Source organism: Nicotiana sylvestris, chromosome 4 (genome assembly GCF_000393655.2).
Source record: "Nicotiana sylvestris chromosome 4, ASM39365v2, whole genome shotgun sequence".
Lineage (NCBI taxonomy): Eukaryota > Viridiplantae > Streptophyta > Magnoliopsida > Solanales > Solanaceae > Nicotiana > Nicotiana sylvestris.
The window spans coordinates 171,012,720-171,033,119 of record NC_091060.1 but is presented as its reverse complement, the minus strand read 5'-3'; the positions used below and the strand labels follow the sequence as shown (position 1 = coordinate 171,033,119).

Sequence of the window (20,400 nt, the reverse complement as noted above, 5' to 3'; positions counted from 1 at the left end):
ATTTTTCTTTTCTTTTCTATTTTTCTGTTTCAGCTTCACTGTGTGTGTGTGTGTGTGTGTGCGAATACTCTCTTTTGGTTTCTTTTCTGTTTCTTCTTCCTCTTCAGATTCCAAGAGGAGTCTGATTTTCTGCTTGATTTTTTTTCTTTTATCTCACTCTAGGTGTATTTTTCTTAAATTCTCTCTCAAAATCTGATCTAAAATTCTGTCTGAAAACTCATTTCTCTCTCTTAATTCCCTCTTAAAATCTTCTTTTAAAATTTGATCCTCAAATCTCTCAATCTCCTCCTATTTGTTTCTTCTCTGAAAGCTCTCCTTTTTTCTTCTTCTTTTTTTCTTCAAATCTGATGGTCTCCTGTCCTTATACAGTTCTGGTCCTATCTTTTTAAGTGCTGCCTGGACCCCCTTTCTTCTTTAAAAATCAGAAAGTTCCATTAAAACTGCTTTTTAATACTTTAAGTGATCTTATCGTGATTTTAAGCAGACCCATTACCCTTTGTTTCCCATTATCACTTTAAATAATAGCCAATAACTTTCCACTTTCAGCCCATTATGCTATTAACATATTATCCTCATTGTTTTAACTGTTTCATTCTCGGAAATGTCCCAGATTTCCTACTGTAATTACTGTCTCAAATTTTAACAAGTTATCTGAATCTAAACTTGTCTAGCAGCTAACAACCAATTCCTAATGATTAACCTCCTAATACAATTGTATTTACCCAACCTTTGTAAACTTGAATTCAGAACTAACATCATAACAACATATCACTGAAATTATTATAACAATTCAGACTGGACTTCAACATTGAACCAAGATCAAACACACACAGGAGCATTGTCAATATACTGACAATGCCCTGTTCAGAAAACAATATATACACAACATTCATTTGAATTTACTGATTTGCAAACAAACATGATTTAATTGACGAGTATTAATCAGTTGACTATTTACAACATTTGTCCATAATCAGTCTAAAACAAAAGAAACAGACTGTTTCAATCAGCATTTTCAGAAACAAGATTTATAACACAACTGATCGACGAACTTAATCGAGTCGATCACACACATTGTAATTAATCACAACCAACAGAAACAATTCATTTATTTGACTAATCATACGGGCATGAGACAAAGATGACAGAATTAATCAAATAAAAACATGAAAAATTAACAGGTTATTAAACAAACAATTATTCATGTAAGAAACAAAAAGGAAATAAGGAAAGTACCTCTAAATCTTTAAATTCAACCGGACTCGAACTCAACTTGGATTTGGACTTTGTTTGAAATCAAACAGACCTTAGTCGAAGTATTTTCCACTGAAAATACTTCGACTAAGGTCGATTAAACCTCAATCTTTATTTAATTTGGGCAGAATCCAAAAGTCTGGTATTTCTAGGGTTCTTGAAGGTTCGATTTGGGACTTAACCATTTCTGGTCAGATTCGAGGGGGACCAAATACGACACAAGGGTGAGGGTAGCCTAGGGTCATTTGGTGTCAGTTTAGAACAGATCTGAGTTTGTTCTTGTTTGGTCCGAACCTTCAAAAGAAGATTCGAAGAGTTCTGAGGGGATTCGAACCAAACAAACACCAGATCCATAACGAGGCATGCTAGGGGGTACTATGGTGTTAACTAGGGGTTGTTTGGTTTAGATCTAAGCTCGGCTCGAATCTTCAAATGAAGATTCGAGAACCTTCAGGAAGATTCGAGCCAAGTGGCTAGCATATCTGGATAGAGGATGTTCAGGGGGTTCTAGGGTGTTATTTTGGTGACCGGCGGCGTTGATGCCGCCGGGTTTCAGGCGATGGGATGTTAGGGCGGCTAGGGTTAGGGGTAGGTCTGAGGACGATGATGAACAGTGAGAGGAGGGGGTGTTTAGTTAGGGGGCGGGGTAAGGATTATGGGTTTATATAGGGACGGGGTGGGTTGATTCTAACCGTTAGATTTAGGAGAATAGAGGGCCAGGATTAGTTCATTTAGTCAAACGATGTCGTTTGGTTTACTGATGGGGTCGGGCTGAATCGGGGCATTGGGTCGGGTAAGGGCTATGGGTTACGGTTCGTGGGATCTCAGCCGTTGGTTGGCTTTGATCCAACGGTCCTTGATAAAATGTGACCAAACGTCGGCGTTTGGTCTTGGCTTTGAATTGGACCGGTCTTGGGTTGCCTGGATTGGGCTGGGGGTATCTTGATTTGGGCCTGGATTTTAATCCAGGTCCGAGTTTCATTTATATATGTTTTTTTATTTTTCATTTTCTAATTCAAATTCCTAATTTTAATTATAAAATAATTTTAACCTCATAAAAAATATTAATTACTTTATAACAATTATTTAACACATAGACAAAACATTAATCACACAGTGAAATATTAAAATTAGAACAGACACATATTTTTGTGATTTTATTTTTTGAATCAATTATTAAATGCATAATTAAATCCTAGATATGCCTGCAACATATATTTTTATTTTTATTTTCATTTTGTTATGACAAAGTAAACATTTACGGATATAAAACAAATATTTAACAAACATCACACAAAAATTCAAAAATTGCACAGTAAAAGAAATTTATTTTATTTTTGATTTATTTTGGAGTAGTTTTTCGTAAGGCAAAAATCACGTGCTCACAGGTTCGGGTACTATTTCATCAACGGCCACGCCCGAACCGGTCTCCTCAACTTCAGTGGCCAACCACGAAAAAGAAGGAGAATCCTTTTGAGGAACGGATTTGGAGTTTTTTGCCATTGTCATGAAGAAAAAGCTTGGGAAAGAGGGGAAAAGATTAAGAGTTAAAGGATCAGACTTGTTGTCTTGGGTAGGATATGAGTAATTGTTTTTTGCAAATTACTGAAGAACCTTGAGTAACGGAGGTAAAAATGCTACAAGAGTAGTGAAATCTTGGAGGTATGAAGGTAGAGGATTTGGTGTAAAGTATAAAATGAACGAATGATGGGGTATTTATAAGAGTTCAACGACAGTCGATCGGCGACTGACATGCATTTAATGCCATTATGACATGATTGACGAGACGTTTCAAATGTTTTGTTGTTTCTGTCATGACGTATCGAAGTAGGAATTGGGAACTCATGTCGTTTCTCATCATTTACTCTCCGAGAAACGAGGGGACTATCTGTATACAGGTAAAATCGGGCTTATGGTACACTCCGGTCCCTGACATGATAAGCCGAGCTCGAGACATGATAATAAGGAGCCGAGCTCGAGGCAAAGGTCTCATCGAGTCAGAGTCCGAGGGTATAACGCCCACCCTCGAGAATATTGGGGCCATGGTTCGGGATCGGTCCTAGCCTTAAATGACTTCGAAGAACATTGTGGGGCAATCAAGCGCGACCAACAGAAAACCGTGATATCCGTGACTAGCCGGATATCACGGCGGGGATCTCGACACGTATCGATGGGGAACAGACAATCAGTTAATCAGGAGATTTTTTTACCTTTTACAGAATTATACTTAGAGCGTGACTCCCCTACTATATAAAAGGGGTCTGATAATTCATAGCATACATTTTGTAATACGCATTCCAAGATAATATATTATTATTTTCTCTGTTATTAGCTCTTTTTCTTGTTAATCACTATTGGCCATTGCAAGCCCAGATCGAGGGTGAATATTTTATTAAGGCTTGAATTATCCTCCTCGTGTGGTTTGAATTCATTTTATCTTTGTTTGTTCAACTCAACTTACCGCTTTGTATCAAATTAATCTGTGTACCCGTAAAATCACTTACAATTTAATTGTTATCCGATTTTGAGGGTAAACAAGAGTCATTAGCAAGCTTTAGCTTACTCAGTGATGTTGATGGGTTAAGTGAAGAGAAAATAATACTCATACCAGAGTAGTGATCAATAGTAGGGGTGGGCATCGGTCGGTTCAGTTCGGTTGTGAATGTTATCGATTTTACATATCGGTTATCGGTTTACAAATATGATAAATCGATAACCGAACTGATAAGATATCGCTTATCGGTTATCAGTTAATTGGTTATTAACCATTATCGGTTCGGTTATCGGTTTACCCGATAAGATAACTCAATCTAGAGTTAAGGGGAAAAAAGACAATTCACCAGAGTAAAGCAAAAAAGAGAAGAATTCACATATAGTATACTACCAATTTCTGCATTCTGGACGCAACTAATATTTGAAGCATGCTTCATTTTGACAAATTCAAGACTTGTGCAATATCAAAAATTAATACTACATCTCCACAAGCATTTCATCTCCAATTCGCTGGAAAGAAGTTAACAGGAACATAAATAATAAATTTTTGGTTTCCTGCCAAACCATAATCAAGAGATCAATGTCTTTCTTCAGAGTCTAATTATAGCAAGAGCAACAAGAGTATTAGTAATTCAACAGTTGTCCAAACACAATTGAAATACTACTAATTCTTACTGGGTTATCGGTTTACCTGTTAAGAAATTGGACAAACCGAGGCCCGAACCGATAACCCAATAGTGAAAAAATATTAAACCGTTACTGAACCATTAATCCAATAACCCGATATCGAAACCCCAATAAGCTTTTTTGTGATTCGGACTATCGGTTATACCCGATATATGCTCAGCCCTAATCAATAGCACCGCTATCAATAATGTTGTTCCAAGCTTGCCCGTGAGCAACTTTTGATTTTTGAGCTTTAAGGTTTTACCACGGGGCAAGCGAGGATAAAAAAGACAAGACCATCCATTTTCAAATTTATTGGATGTAATTTCCTGAAATCAAAATGTTAGCAAAACCAAATTGTTTTTAAAGTAGAAGGGATTATTACTTATATAGCCGGCTAGATTTAATAGTTACTTTTTTAGCCAGTATTTATAGATTATACATAATTATTTATATATTATATATAAATTATACATATATCATATATCATACGGCTAGTTTTAGTTTAAGTAATTAGGTGGATGACTATTTGAGTTAATTGTGGGTTCTCTTAGCTACGATGACCATGTCAGACCATTAATTGATGGGCTATACTAGCCCAATTACACGTCCATTTATGTTTGGCCGTTTGGGCCCAGAAAAGAACAAGAATCAGTGTTCATCAAAACTAGAAAGGGCAGCCGTGGTGCCACAGCCTATTGCGTGGCCGTTAAGTATAGCACTTATCTTTCTTTTTTCTCTCCAACATTTACACTTGTCCTTGTAAAATCTGTCAAATTCTTAAGATGGTCGGTTTGAGCTTGGCCGGTATAATATAAGATAATGAAAACATGAACTCAACTAACCATATATTATCTTGAAATTATGGAATAATCTAGAAATACATCATACAAATGACAGCTTTGCAAAGTTTTAATGAAAGACTAATCGACATTTAATTAATAATTTTGACCTTAAAAATCATCAAAGTCGTAATTGTTTGAGACAATTAACATTCGCTGGTATTTTTCTGCGTCACAACTCACAACCTCATTCGTGACGCTACTCAAATAAATCCCAGCCTAATATCTTGTCTGTCTCTTTCTCTTGTTGCCCACGTGTTTCCTCCCTCGCATATCCTTTTTTTTGTTTATTCTTTTTAGTTTTTCCTTCGGTGTTCGATATTAATTTATGACTATGAGTAATTTAATTTTATACCACTTAAGGCTCATTTAAAAGAACAACACTCTCTTTTGGAATTTGTTTGTATTTTTAGCGTTAAAAATCGAAATCTCTAATTAATGATAGAATATTTTAAACTATCTCACCACAATCTTTATGGGTCATTGGTAGGATGTATAAGAATAGTGCAGAATAAGGTGTATTAGTTATGCATGGATTAGTAATGCATGTGTTAATAATGTAAGCATTAGTTATGCAGATATTATTTCTTATCTACTGTTTGGTGTTGTGTATTAAAATTATAATGCATTGCATAATTTTTAAGAAAAATATTCTTCATATTCTTTAGCTTTAAGGGACTTTAAGGACAATTTTGTCTTTAACCATACTAATACATGTATTAATAGCCTTGATATTACTAATGTCATAGTTTTCTATGCATTACTTATACATATGATAATACCAAGTATGATGTATAACTAATTATTTTTTCCAATATCTACTACCAAACGACCCTTAATGTGATATTTGCAAAAAATTTAGACCGACCGAGTAAAGTGTTCACACTATGACGCGTATGGTTAATTCGTAATAAAGCTTAAAATCAGTTACATTTTGGTAATTTACTACCTCCCTGTCCCTATATAAAAGTCTCTACTTGGGAATACACTCTCATTCAGCGTTAGTTTTACGAGGAGCTAAAGTTAAGGGCTTGTTTGGTTGTTTGAATTTTTTTGCTTCTAAGAAATTTGTGAGAAATGGCTGCAGCTTCATCTGAGGAGGGACAAGTGTTCGGCTGCCACAAGATTGAGGAATGGAACGAGCACTTCCAGAAAGGTGTGGAGACTAAGAAATTGGTATGGTTTTATTACTTTTGACTTTTTCTTAGTAATTTTGCTTTTGTTACTTTGACTTATTTGTTAGTATATTCTGTGTGCTGGTTTTTGTTTGTTGTTTGATTTTAAAAATGGTTTTTTTGTTGTTGCGATTTATTGTATGAGACTTTGTTGATTTTGGGGTTTCGTTTGCTTACATTTTTCTGATCTGTTTCTGTTGTTGCTTAAAGTTTAAGCCTTTAATATTCGTTGTTTGGTTTTCAGTTAATTGTAACATGTTTGCCTTTGATTTGATGTTTCTGTTAGTATATTGATTCGCATAATTGCGATATTGGAACAAATTGCTAGATATAGTTGCTATGTTGCTGTTAGGTTGGACGAAAAAGTTCAGCTAGGTCGCTATTTTTGACTTTCGACCTTGAAGTTTCGCCCATGAGGCAAGAAAAAAAAAAGGGCGTGCACTTAGCTCCCCCTGCGCGCAGGGCCGACCACAAGGGTCTATCGTATGCAGCCGGCTGCACCCTGCATTTCTGCAAGAGGCTGTTTCCACGGCTCTCGAGCCAGCAACTTTACCTGGTCACATGGTAGCAACTTTACCAGCTACGCCAAGCCCGGCACAAAAATTCAAGACCACCTCTTATGGTGTCATATTTCTGCAATTTTTCGCTTTCGGAGGATGTGAAGAATTGATAAGTCGATCTCTGTTGAAGACATGACCCAATTATAAAGTTGATATCATGCTTACCTTTGTTACTTTTCTGATTATTTAGTTGTTTAAAGATGAGCTAATCTAGGATTTTAAATCAGCTCTGTGGAATGAATATAATTGCAACCATTGTTTTTTATTGTGACATTAGAGTCCAACTTAGTGTAAGTACTATTTTATTAAAAAGTTAATTGTTTGTACATAAGTTGAGCCGAAGGTACTAAATGTCAAGCCTAGTTGCTTCGCCAAATATAGTATAGAATGATGGTAGTACACCTAAACATACCTCAGATTTTTAGAACTTGTCTGGTTTAAATCTATCTTATACATCACTATTGCTTTGTGACATTGGATTCAAAACCTAGTATAGGCATATGCATTTTACAAACTCTTTAACCAAAGGCGTATTTAGAATTTAAACTATATGGGTTAATCTAAAAACTCATTATTCTTAAAGTTATGGGTTTATGTCTACTACTTTTACAATTATAATGTATTTTTACTTATAAATTTTTACTCCCTACACTAGATATGCCCCCGTCTTTAACTAGATGAACATAAGCCGTGGCACTATACATCAGCCCCTAGCTGTTAGATAAGGTAAAATTATAGTGCAGAATGATGGTAGCTTCTAAATATGCCTCAGATTTTCAAAAGTTGTTAGGGGTAAATCTTCTCTTTTAACTCATCGAACTTATGTAAAAAACAACTCTTTATTTCAGGTGGTGGTGGATTTTACTGCTTCCTGGTGCGGCCCTTGCCGTTTTATTGCCCCAATTCTTGCTGAGATTGCTAAGAAGATGCCCCATGTTATATTCCTCAAGGTTGATGTTGATGAACTGAAGGTACATCTCCAATCAAATTTTGTATCAACTTAATAATCGTACTTTGACTAGTATGTTTAGCGATTGATTGTGATTCTTGGTACTTTTTTGTAGACTGTTGCGGAGGAATGGAGTGTGGAGGCAATGCCAACATTTGTCTTTCTTAAAGATGGGAAGGAAGTGGACAGGGTTGTTGGTGCCAAAAAAGAGGAGTTGCAGCAGACCATAGTGAAGCATGCTGCTCCTGCTACGGTGACAGCATGAATCTCCTTAATCAAATCCCATATTTAGTATTGTCTTCTGTAATAACCAAGTAACTTGTTCGAACTTCAAAGTAAGGATGATTGTATGTTTTATTATCCACCATGTTTTTTTTGCTTTTGTGAAACCTTTGTCTTGGTGCTTGGAATCTGATTTGTGCATTTGGTGTTACTGATGTTAGGCTATATGCCCAATTCTACAGAAAGACTATTTTCAGATTTCTACTGTTGTGAAGCTCTCATTTTGCTTGGATAGCACTGACTTATTTACAATTGCTTTGAACGTTTGGTTCTCTCGGTACATTATCCAGCATCTCAGCATATCTTTGAGAACGCGTTTGGACAATTAACTTTGGTTGAAATTGTAAAACATAGTGTTTAAGTTTTAAGTCCAAGTATATTTTGGAAGTTAGAATTTATGTTTGAACATAAATTTCACTAGAATGAGGAACAGGATGCACCAACATATACATTCACCACGCAAAGTGGCAAAGCATAATGGCTTATTCTAAATAAAGCAACATATATACTCCCCTGGATCGAATTTTGATCTATGAATTGTTGTTTGTTGATTATACATCATGCTTTTATGAACCTTTGTTTTGGTTTGGAATCTGATATGTGCACATGGTGCAAGGCTATATAACCATTTCTATCAAAAGACTATTTTCCAGCTTTACTCTTGTGAAGCTTCCATTTTGCTACGACAGCACTGGACTTATTTACAAGTTAATACATCTTTCACTGCTCTTAGTACATTATCAGCATATGTGAGCAATTCTGAATGTGTGTGTGCGTGTATCCTTTGCACAAGCAACATTTCTTGGCCTGATACAAGTTTAAAAATCATTGGGAACCAAAATTTGCTGCCGCTGCATATGACAAGAGCCGCAACAACAACAACAACAACAAACCTAGTGAAGTCCCACAAGTGGGGTCTGGGAAGGATAATGTGTACGCAGACCTTACCCCTACCTTATGAAGGTAGAGATGACATAAGGTAGAGAGGTTGTTTCCGGTAGACCCTCGATATGACAGGAGCCGTATTTTGTTACATTTCGACTGCAAGAGATCCAGTTTATAGTAGGACAGTGATAAATATTCCCTTTTGCTCGTTCAGAAATGGATATGAAATATGACTTGAGACCTTTTGTCTAGTTATTTTCTTGATGAAGGTCATTGGTTACACAATGTCAGAAAGAATGTGAGACACCAAACTGTGACTGGGAACAGAAGACGTCAAACATATACATCCATCCACCACGCAAAGTGGTGTATATATTCTAATAGATGTAAAACCAGAAATTCTCCTAGATCTTGGCTTTTTCCAAGAAATGTGACTCTATAGCATGGATTTATCCCTAATAATCAAAAACCTACAGAATTCCTTCCTACTGGTGACGTTTCCTAAACTAACTGAACTCATGAAGTTGTCCTTTTCACTAACAATATCTTTGATACATCACCACCTAGTTCCTCGAACAAGACGACCAAATTTTCTGTTGGTTTCAACCAAGACCTTGGGACATGGTACCTGAGAAGCCGAATAGACAAACGATTAGTTAGGAAATTCTAATGTGTATTTACTGATACAAAGGAAATTTAAGCAGTAACATGCTTCTAGTGATGGCAGAACTAATAAAAATTTCAAGAACTACCATTTCTGAGTTGGTTGACCACAACCAAGTTGACATTTAGTTTGTCTGTAAGTTCCAGCATAGTGGAAAGCATCACAATTGCCATTAGCAGTTGCTGTCCAATATCTACCTATGCTTTGTCCATTGATCCAAACTTGTCCCTTACCCATGCTTCTCATGTCTAGGGCCACAGGGTCATTTCCCTCTGGTGCATCGAAATAAGCCTGAAACATACATTCCAAGACGAGTCGTAAGTTCCAGCAACAAATCCCTATTATAAACAATAGTAATAACTATGCCTCAATCCCATGCAAGTTGGGGTCTGCTATATGAATCTTTACTAAACATGTCCCTCCATTTAAGCTCATCACAAACCGATATTATAAAAAATAAGAAAGTACTAATTCACTATATTTTCTACGGGAATATAAATCTCTAGCATGACTATAACTCCTACAAAATACAACCTAAAGTAAACTTCTCAGTTATCACTATTTTTTTTTACCTTGTACCATTTAAGTGGTTGCTGTCCCTGGGTAGCTAGTGCACCACCAATCCAATCAACTGAAGACACTCCATGATGAGAGATCAAGTTCATTGCTTCTCCTTTCAATCCGACCTGTTTAAGGAGTATCGACAACATATTATATTTCGAAGAAACTTTACTGTCAATATTTTGAAAGCAAAAGAAACAATGGAAGTTTGGTAAGATTCAGTACTTTGTATGTCCATTTCTGCGACGATAAATCTTTATGGCCCTGGTTGAGACCTTGAAGAACAACTGGCCCAAGTATTCCTGTGTTCCATTCCTCGTAATGCAGTCCAATATTCTTCACGTCAACAAGAGTATTTAAATTCAATTGAGATAGAAAAACTATTAGTCCAGCAGCATAGAGTAACACAAGTAGAATGACATTTGTTTCTGCCTGAAATGAATCACTAATTACACAGTGGTAGTCTAGCAGCAATGAAAGAATCAGAAGAAGTTGCCTTCTCCTTTCTTGTAGATAAGTATTATAGGTGGTAACAATGAGAAACTAACCGGCAGGCCTACAGCAATGCTCAGTAGCTCAATTCTATTGGTTCCGGCCTGCAGATCAACTGGTCCTGTGAAAGTGAACTTTGTATCCCTCCGACTACCATAAGAAGATCCTGAAAGTTTCCCATTTACAAAGACATGAACTGCATGCCCACTTGAGTGGACACTGAGAGTCGGTTTCTGTCCTCCTCGCAGAAATGATTCCGAGGGACTAATATCAACACTGCATTACAGGTAAATATCATATTAGAGAAAGTTTTGCCCCAGAAGTTTTGGCAATACACTTACATTTCTGGGACAGTAGAAATTATTTAGATGTAATTAGAAGGTTTATGTACTCATGTTGGATGAATTTTCTGCTTATATATGAACTTCACCTTGTTATGTACCACAAGTAATCACTGTTATCTCTGGTGATATTTATCTGCTCCAATAGTCCATTAGCTGCAAATGTTGAACCGTCCTCTAGAGAAAATACATCTTCGCTGTAAGCCCCCCAAGAGTGCAGCTGAGAACCAGTTGGTATCATTTTCACTTGTGAAGTTTGCGCCCCAACCTTAGAAAGAAAAGGATGTTTCAAATCACTAAGCTGAAAGGTAAAGCACATAACTACTAGTAATTCTGTTCAGCAAAAATAGATTGAATGACAACGAGAAGAGCACATTATACTAAAAAGGTACTTACATTTGCTGTATTGAAGGCAACATGCTTGCAATCTGGAAGAATACTTATGGACCAAGGAGGAAGATTAAAGTGCTTGTTGTTAAAAACTACTCTAGCAGCAGAGTTGCTGTCGTAATTTGAGAGAAATGCTGCACAGTTTCTTTTGCCAGACGAGAATACATGAGCCTAAAATAAATGACTTTGTTGATTCAGCAACACAAAATAGTAAAACACATATAATATTTTTGACCCTTATTAATTGAGGACTAACCTCCTGAGAGCTTCCTAGTGAAATAACAGTGGGATCTGAGGATATTAAAGCCTGTTCACATAGTTTAATCGCCTTGTGGAGCTCCTTTAGATGGCTGTATTTAGGCTCCCTGATCAAACCTGATAAAATATGAGGGTAAGAAGTTAGCTGATAACCAAAAGTTCAATCTAGAGTTTGATTATGTCATGAAATAAAAGGACACGCCCTAAACATTGTCTTCGTAGTGATAATGATAACGTGAACTAATATATAACTTTGATTCTGTGTCCATATTCATGCACAAAAGGACTTTCTAGTCATGATAAGCTTTAATTCTGCTGAAAAATGTGGACTAAACTGATTAATCTCACCATATTCATCAATCGGAGCATCATAATCATAGCTTGTTGTTATAAAAGGTCCTCCCGCTGTGCGTCCAAAGTTGGTTCCCCCATGAAACTGTGAAAAGAAGGAATAGTTAAGGCAAGAAAGCGAAGAAATAGTTACGTCAATCAAGATCATGTATAACATGTTCAATATGAATGTTGCATTTTCTTTTTGCTGAGGAAGTTCATTTACCATGTAATAATTAACAAATGAGCCACCTTTTTGTGTGAACCGTGCAACCGCAAATGCCAAATCTTGAACTGGCCTCATAGGTATAGTGCCACCAAATTCAGTGAACCTTCTCTCAACAAAGAAGAATATGAGAATCAGTTCATAAAAATGAGCATATATTTGCATTACTCAAGTCTTTGAGAAACAAGATAATTACCAGCCACTCCAAGCTTCAGTCCACATAGTTGGCTTGTAAGGTTTGTTGGGAGAAAATTCGTCACAGTAAAAACCATTGCATGTATTTATCTGATCAAGACACATGCTTAGAATCCTCAGTCAATGGTTTCAAGAACATTATTCCTAAATCCGAGATAACAATGTATAAGTGAATAACCAAAACTGAGAATAAGGTGAAGAAAACTCACGATAGGATCAGGGGCATCATCCTCTTTGCACATAACCCAGGGAACTCCAGTATCTAATCCAACAGCCATTTGTGCAGCCCATTGGACATATGCTTCGCCAGCCGTTCCAAGCGCCTTCCTTGCTGGTTCATATTCATTTTCAATCTAACCAAAACAAATTTAGAATACTTGCAGAACAGCTGTGCAATATATCATGCATTCAGAAAACAGAAGTTCGATAAGTTTCAAAGCACCACTACTGTGTCAGTTTCATACCTGAGACAGTATAATGGGACCTCCTTGGGATTCAAACAGTCTTTCACTCTTCATCATCTCAACTATTTTTTGGGTGAATTTTTGCATCGCCGCCTTTACAACAAAAAGAATTGAAATGTCATTACTGCAACTCATGATCAGAATCTATCAATTTATTACCACATTATATTTATCAGAGTCAAAAACAAACAGAAACAATGATGCTACGAACAAACATGTTCAAATATCGGCAAAATTGGTGCTTTGTTTGCATAATAACGGGTAATGTTTAGTTACTTTAATGTGACAAAAGATAGTTTTGTGATTCTACTGTTATGACGGACAAACCTTAAAAGGTTCATTATCGGTTCTGAAGCTGATACCAGGAACATATTTCAACCATACAGGAAATCCTCTGCAGTAGATGAAAGATATATAGAATCATGAACTCATTCTTGAAATTAACCAAGAAAATCAAAGAAATAACAAGGGGAACTAGGAACAAAAAACAAAGGGGAAAGACAATCTATTACCCAAAATTCCACTCAGCACAAACATAAGGTCCAATGCGCAAATGTGCATAAAGGCCAGCTTTTTGCACAGTTTTTATAAACCTTACAAGATCATATCTCCCCTCAAAATCATACTGTCCAAAAGAAACATAGCATATTAGTAGCAATATGCTAGCAGAAATAAAGGTGACATCTTTCAGCAGTAAGAAGCTAAGTCTTTGTGGGCAAATTGAAACACTCACATTGCCTGGGGAAGGTTCATGTATGTTCCAAAAAACATAAGTTTCAATGACATCCAAGTTTGCATCTTTAGCCTTGTTTATGAGATCTTCCCACATCTGCAAAACACCCATTTAATTAAAATTTATCCTTATTAATATAGTAGAGTAACATTATCCGTCCAAGAATATAGTAATGGAAACTGTTGACACATAAACAACAACAATAACTATGCCTTAGTCCCAAGCAACTTGGGGTCGGCCAAAACTATTGAGACATAAACAACAACAACTATGCCTCAGTCCTAAGCAACTTGGGTTCGGCAAAACTGTTGAGACATAATACAATTAAAATAATTAAAAGTGTGTTCTCAGTTTAAACTTTAGATAAATGTACACATAATCTAAAATGGTATAAGAGCAAAGGCACATTTCCGGATTCAAATCTCATCCGCCACCCATAGCAAAAAGAATTTACACGTGTTTGGACCAAGAAAAGGAATCAAGCTAACACATGCGGGGCGTGGTGGAACATGGTACAATTAAGGACGATCGGGAAGAAAGGGAGGGGGAGGGAAGGGGGGGGGGGGCTATGAAGAATTAGAGTACCTCAGGGGTGCTTCTGGGATAGTGTATGGAGCCAGAAAGAAGAATTCTTCTTTGGCCATTAATAATAATGGCCTTCTTATCATAAGTGACTTTGCACCAAATCAACTGAGCTACCATTAGCAATGAAATAGTATAAACTATGAAGAACTTGGAAACTGAGCTTGTCTCCATTTTTGTCTATTCACTATTTTTTCACTGAATAAGAAATCTAAAGAGGAGGGAAGTTTTTTTTTTGAAAATAAAGCTGAGAAGAAACGGTGGAAGAACAGAGGAATAACACGAGTCAAGAACGGTAATCAGCAGAATGGCAACTATATATGGTGCTGTTTGGATTCTTCTTGCCATTAATGCAGTTTCCCTAAGTCCTATGTTCATAAATAGGAGCCTTCTCAAATAATAGAAGTAGAGTGTAGTTTCATATGATAATAATAAGTATAGGTAATTTCAATTTCTATGCCGTTCGATTTCATGTGCATGTTGTCCAAGATCACCCCCAAAAAAATAAGTGTCAATAACCTTTATATATGGGATATTTGTTATAATATTTTTATGTTATGCATCGAAAGTACTAGGTTCAGCTGAACCCGATACTTAATCACTTCATCCGCCTCTGTCTTGAACCAGATCCAGATTTTAATTTTGATGAATTCAACCTTCAAAAATATATAGCACTTGACTAGTCGTTCTTTTCAAATTATAGGTTTAAATTCAATATTTGTCGAAATTGCATTAATTTCACATATATATTCAAGCTATGTGTTGAAAATATTGGATACCATTGGCACAGATGCTGCATCCAGGCTTCTTCTTTTTGATATTTTTCTAATGAAAGTTAGTGATTTAGTTAATAAAATCATATATTTGTCAAAGGTCAACTTCATAACTTAAAATTTTGAATCTAATTTACCTTTGTTTATCTGATTTCTGGTATTTGAACTACTGGCAAGGCAGTAAAAAAAATTTGAACTAGTATGTAGGAAAAACTATTGCACCCACTATCGTTTTGTGACTGTTTAAACTTAGTATAACTGTATATTTTTTAAAAATTGGTCAACTAATTGTATAGTTCAAAAAAGGAAAACCCTGATGCACTTGCACTTGTCGCACAAATATCAAAGTGTTCTTGTAGGAGTCTAAAAATGTGAAAATAATTAATAATTATTCAAAAGCTGGTATTTCAAAAGCTGAAATTATTCAATACTTAAAGTTAGTTATCACTCTTTTGACAATATTGTATCGTACATAATGAATACATTAGATTTGACCCTTAAACAATATTAATTCAAAATAAATTAACAATTTTTAAACGAAATCAAGGATCTCGAGTTAAAGGAGATCTGGAGATTTATCTAGTGTTATACCTCCTTTTTTAACTTTTTACCTCTTTTTAGTTTGTCAAATGTCATCTTTAACTGAAAAAAGGGTGATCTTTAAACTTTAGTGCTTATTATAGAGGAGTAATTGAAATGTGAGATTTAAATTTTTACGGCAGTCTCTATGCTAGTCTCAATCAGACGTGAGTCGTGATATTAATTAAGCATCTACTAAATCGTATAGTTTAAATGTTTGGAGGGGGCAAGACCGTTTTGTTAGATAAGTTCCGCCAGGCGAATGCAAGATTTCAAGATGATAGGTGCACTATTGTGAAGAGATTTATCAAGGATTTATATTTGGCGGTTTAACTTTAGTTTCTTACCATAAATCCACTACACTTTTGAAATTATAGGTTCAAAATTATATTATTTTCGAAATTTTAGTAATTTTCACACGCGCACACACACATATATATATATACATACTCCGTGCCAAAAACAAGATCGTCCAAAGTGGAATTTGAACTATCAATTTCACTTGTAGAGGTACACACAGTAATTCTTACACTATAGGAGTTTTTAAGCATGAGTGCACACACATATATTTAAGTACTTTTAACGAAATATAATATTATTATGCATTGTTTAAGGAAAGGAGTATGAGTTCAAGTGAACTCATAACCCTTAAGGAGTCCAAAATGTGGTTCTTTTGGGGCATTTGCATATATACCCGTTTTTTGTGTCACGTTTTAACGTGTGCTCGCTTTGCAAAAAAATTGCAAGTGTACTCGTTTTTTCGCATAACTTCAGCATACGGGGCTGAAATAGCAAAGGCAATCACGCAAAACTTCAGCATTCTAGTAGTCAGGCCTGAAGTTCAGCTCTAGAGCTGAAGTTTTTGTTTTGTAACTGTCGAACTTCAGCTCTAGAGCTGAAGTTTTTATTTGTAACTGGAGATTTTGTTTGTAAGCTTCAGCTCTAGAGCTAAAGTTTTTGTTTTGTAACTGTCGAACTTCAGCTCTAGAGCTGAAGTTTTTATTTGTAACTAGCGAACTTCAGCTCTAGAGCTGAAATTTTTATTTTTGTAACTGATGAACTTCAGCTCTAGACCTGAAGTTTTTATTTTGTAACTGTCGAACTTCAACTCTAGAGCTGAAGTTATTTGGAAGCTAGCTTTAGAATAGGATCTGCTCAAATAAGCTGGGGATCCATCCATCAAACAACTTGCTAGTTTGCTAAAATCTTTGGGGTAAAATCTCAGCATCGGGCTCAAGAATTTTTATGTGCTAACATACTCAATTTATCTTTACAAGAAACAACTTTCACCTTAATAATATTTATCAAAACAATCCCAAAAAAGAAGTAAATAAATGCAAATTAATCATCCCTAATTGCGAGAACAAATAATGAGCTCCGTAATACGATTAAAATGCAAAGACGTCGTCACTTAACAATGGTATCTTGATAGTTTCACTCACAAAAGAAACTATGGAAAATAATTTCTTTTTTAATCATATAAAGGTACAAAAGAAAGTTTTAACTTCTATGCACCAATAGTTTAAAAGAAATTTTACCTAAAAAATAATCTACGCCAATAGCAGCAGAAGAAAGGAAGAGAATGAGGAGGAGAAAAGGGGCTGAAGTTATTTAAAAAGTGGGTACAACTTAAAAGTTTTTAGGGTATAGGTTAAATGGAGGCGACCAAATAGGGCACCCCGTGCAATTTTTACGGTTCTTTTGGACTCAAAGAACAAAAATATACGGAAAAAAAACTTAGTGACCAAAATATATATAGTTTTTTTTTTTTTTTGAAAAACGCTATACCTTAACGTCTGTTTGGCCAATTAAGTATAGCGTCTTTTTGAAAGACGCTATATTTGAATTAATTTAAGCGAGAAAATATAGCGCCTTTTGTTAAGGCGTTATATATATAGCGTCTTAACAAAAGACGCTATATATATAATAAAAAACGGTCTCCATCTTCCCCAAAACAGAATCCCAGTAAATCGACCCCCCCCCCAATTTTTAATCCAAAAAAGCTTGAGTGGAGCCCACCCGTCCCACAAAAAGTAAAGATTCTCGGTCCCACGTGCTAGCTAAGGCGTTATACCGGACATTGTTGCTTGTTTCGGCTCCAAATCACAATCTTTGACTTTCTTAAAAACCTTAAATCAAGGTATTCCAGCTTAGTTTTTGTTAAAACCTGTATAAAAATGCATATTAGTTATTTTTTATGTGCTCTATGTTACTTTGTGATTGTTTTGCGATTTAACTAATTTGTTATTTTTTGTCCGGACTATAGTATTAGTGTGCTAAAAAAATAGAGAAATTGCTATTAGTTGTTAAAAAAATATTAATTAGTTATTTTTTTACTGTGGTATATGTAATTTCGTGATTGTTTTGTGATTAAATTGATTTATTATTTTTATCCGATTTAGATTATTAATTTGCTAAAAGACTAGTAAACTAGATAAATTTTTACTTTAGTTTCCTGTAGTGGTATCTTGTGGCCTAATGTAGTGTTCGCATTTGTAATGTAGTGACCTTTTAGCGTAGTAAAACGTAGTGCCCTTTAGCGTAGTATCCTTGTAGTTATAAAAATGAATCATTTAAGTATCTCTTATTCCCAAAAAGACGTCAAAAAGCTGATATGCAAACACAAATTATCTCCAATTATAGTCAACAAACGTAAGAATTCATGATACATTGGCGCTGCTAGGCCTCAAATATTGTGTCCGAAATCAAAATGTGAATATTTAATAATTAAATCTTCTATAGTTATGAAAATTAATTATTTCATTTTAGTATAGTAAAAAATAAGTCAATAACAAACAAACAGACATATTAAATAATAAAACTAACATATTAAATAATAAAACTAACATATACAATAATAAACTAACATATAAAATAACAGACTTGTTGAGTAAAAAATCAAAAAAAAAAAATCTCATCATGAAACGACACGTGGGACTCATACACTCTTGGTCAAACGGGAGGTGGAGCATGCTTCCTCGTCAAACCAGGTCCGGCATTCTCTTCCTCCTCATCATCACCCTCGTCAGGGAAGGGTGTGTCATCTCCAGACTCATCGGTATTATTTTCATAATCACTATTCTTTTTCTGCCTCTGCACATCTGCCAGATACCGAGTAAATACGTCGTCTTCAGGTAATTAAGTGAAGATAGGACCATCAAATTGCTCGTTTTCACTGCACAACCAAAGAAATAATGAGTTACTGAAATTGGTCTAAACAATACATATAACTTTATATATTCACTTACAAATCATAATGTGTTGATATCTCATGATGCACATTATCTTGTTGATGCTGACTCCCGGATGGACCATCATGATCCAACACACCAAAACTAGGCATATTTCAATTGGCCGTTGGTTCATAACTTGTAAAATTCATATCTGGTCGGTACCCCCTGTAGAATATATGAATGTTAATACAAATACAATACACAAAAATATACATCGTAACACAAAGGAAAATTGAAGTATACCACTCAGCTTGTGGATTATGTATACTAGGGGAGAAATTATTTCCTCGCTTCTTATTCGCCCGTGGAGATAAATTTAGATCCGGCCAAACTCTTTCAGCCGGAACCTGTTCGGCTAAAACTGCTCCAAAATAACCACCCGATGATTGAGGGATTTTCCTACTTTGCGCAACCTCATTATTGCGAACGCCTTCAGCCTTGACGTACATTTCCAACAGCTTTATCACAATAAATTAAATTCCCGGTATCCGGAGTCCCGAAAAAATCTCTCGGAGTTTCATGCCTTCGATGTTAAACTCAACATAGCAAGCAACCCCTTGCGGAGTCACAGAATACGGATATTTTTCGATTATTTTAAGATTCACTGAACGTTTGCTCACACTCATTTTTTTTACATATCAACAATACTAATTTATCGTACTCTATTGTAAGTGACAATTTAACATAAGACTATGGAGATAAACTATAATTTACTGAGTTATTCGCCACCACAACCTCACCCCCTCAATATACTGAAACCCTAATTTTTCGCTCTTCAGACATTATGACAAAATGCAAAACAACTTAACAAAGAAAAATTTCAGAATACTTGAAAATGTTTATGAATGGATTTTTACAAAATCCTTCACCTCTTTAAATAAGGCGAAAACTAGTCCGGGGGTTCAATTATTTGAGGTACAGCATCTTTTAAAAAAATGTTATACCCAGTTGAATTATCGTTATGTCAGTTAAGCACAGAAGAATTATTTATGGGCCCACTTCATATATATAGCATTTTACTAAAGAACACTATATATATGGCATTTTTTGAAGAAAAAACTATTCTTAACTGGCCAAACGGCCGTTAAAGTATAGCGTGGTACTAAAAATGCTATATGTATTTTGGTCACTGAGTTTTTTTTCCACATATTTTCGTTCTTTGAGTCCAAAAGAACCACATTTTGGTTCCGAACTCTCCCTTAAGCTACATACGCCCCTGCATCACACTGTTAGAAAAATATGGAGAATAGTACTTAGCTGAGGCGTGTTAAGCACACATTATGCATAACAATATTTCACTCACACAACAAATACAATTAAGCGTATCCCTCAACATTCAACAGTTATAAATTTGGGAGCAAAACAACATAGTTCAGTAAATCAATCTCTATTCTTCTTATTAATTACGTTGAGCTGTCAGAGCCAAGAGATGTGTTCTAAAGTCTCGGTGGAATCTTTGTTTGGATTAAATTT

The 20,400-nt window shown here is 35.4% G+C and overlaps 2 protein-coding genes across 2 annotated transcripts; one reads left to right on the top strand and one right to left on the bottom strand.

The window, feature by feature from the left end:
- The first annotated feature begins 6,238 nt into the window (after window positions 1-6,238).
- On the top strand, window positions 6,239-8,423 carry LOC104213281 (thioredoxin H-type 1). The gene is made up of 3 exons (XM_009762747.2): window positions 6,239-6,431; window positions 7,839-7,961; window positions 8,055-8,423. Exons 1-3 carry the CDS (start codon window positions 6,333-6,335, stop codon window positions 8,202-8,204), a joined length of 372 nt encoding a protein of 123 aa, XP_009761049.1. The 5' UTR covers window positions 6,239-6,332; the 3' UTR covers window positions 8,205-8,423.
- Window positions 8,424-8,623: 200 nt separating this feature from the next.
- On the bottom strand, window positions 8,624-14,751 carry LOC104213282 (beta-galactosidase 5). The gene is made up of 17 exons (XM_009762748.2): window positions 14,346-14,751; window positions 13,761-13,856; window positions 13,540-13,652; window positions 13,355-13,421; window positions 13,028-13,120; window positions 12,773-12,916; window positions 12,565-12,653; window positions 12,369-12,474; window positions 12,161-12,248; window positions 11,811-11,929; window positions 11,561-11,725; window positions 11,254-11,432; window positions 10,880-11,099; window positions 10,557-10,667; window positions 10,343-10,456; window positions 9,859-10,061; window positions 8,624-9,734 (listed from the first exon to the last, which is right to left on the bottom strand). The coding sequence occupies exons 1-17, from the start codon at window positions 14,514-14,516 to the stop codon at window positions 9,623-9,625; spliced, it is 2,190 nt and encodes a 729-aa protein (XP_009761050.1). The 5' UTR covers window positions 14,517-14,751; the 3' UTR covers window positions 8,624-9,622.
- Between the last annotated feature and the right edge of the window lie 5,649 nt (window positions 14,752-20,400).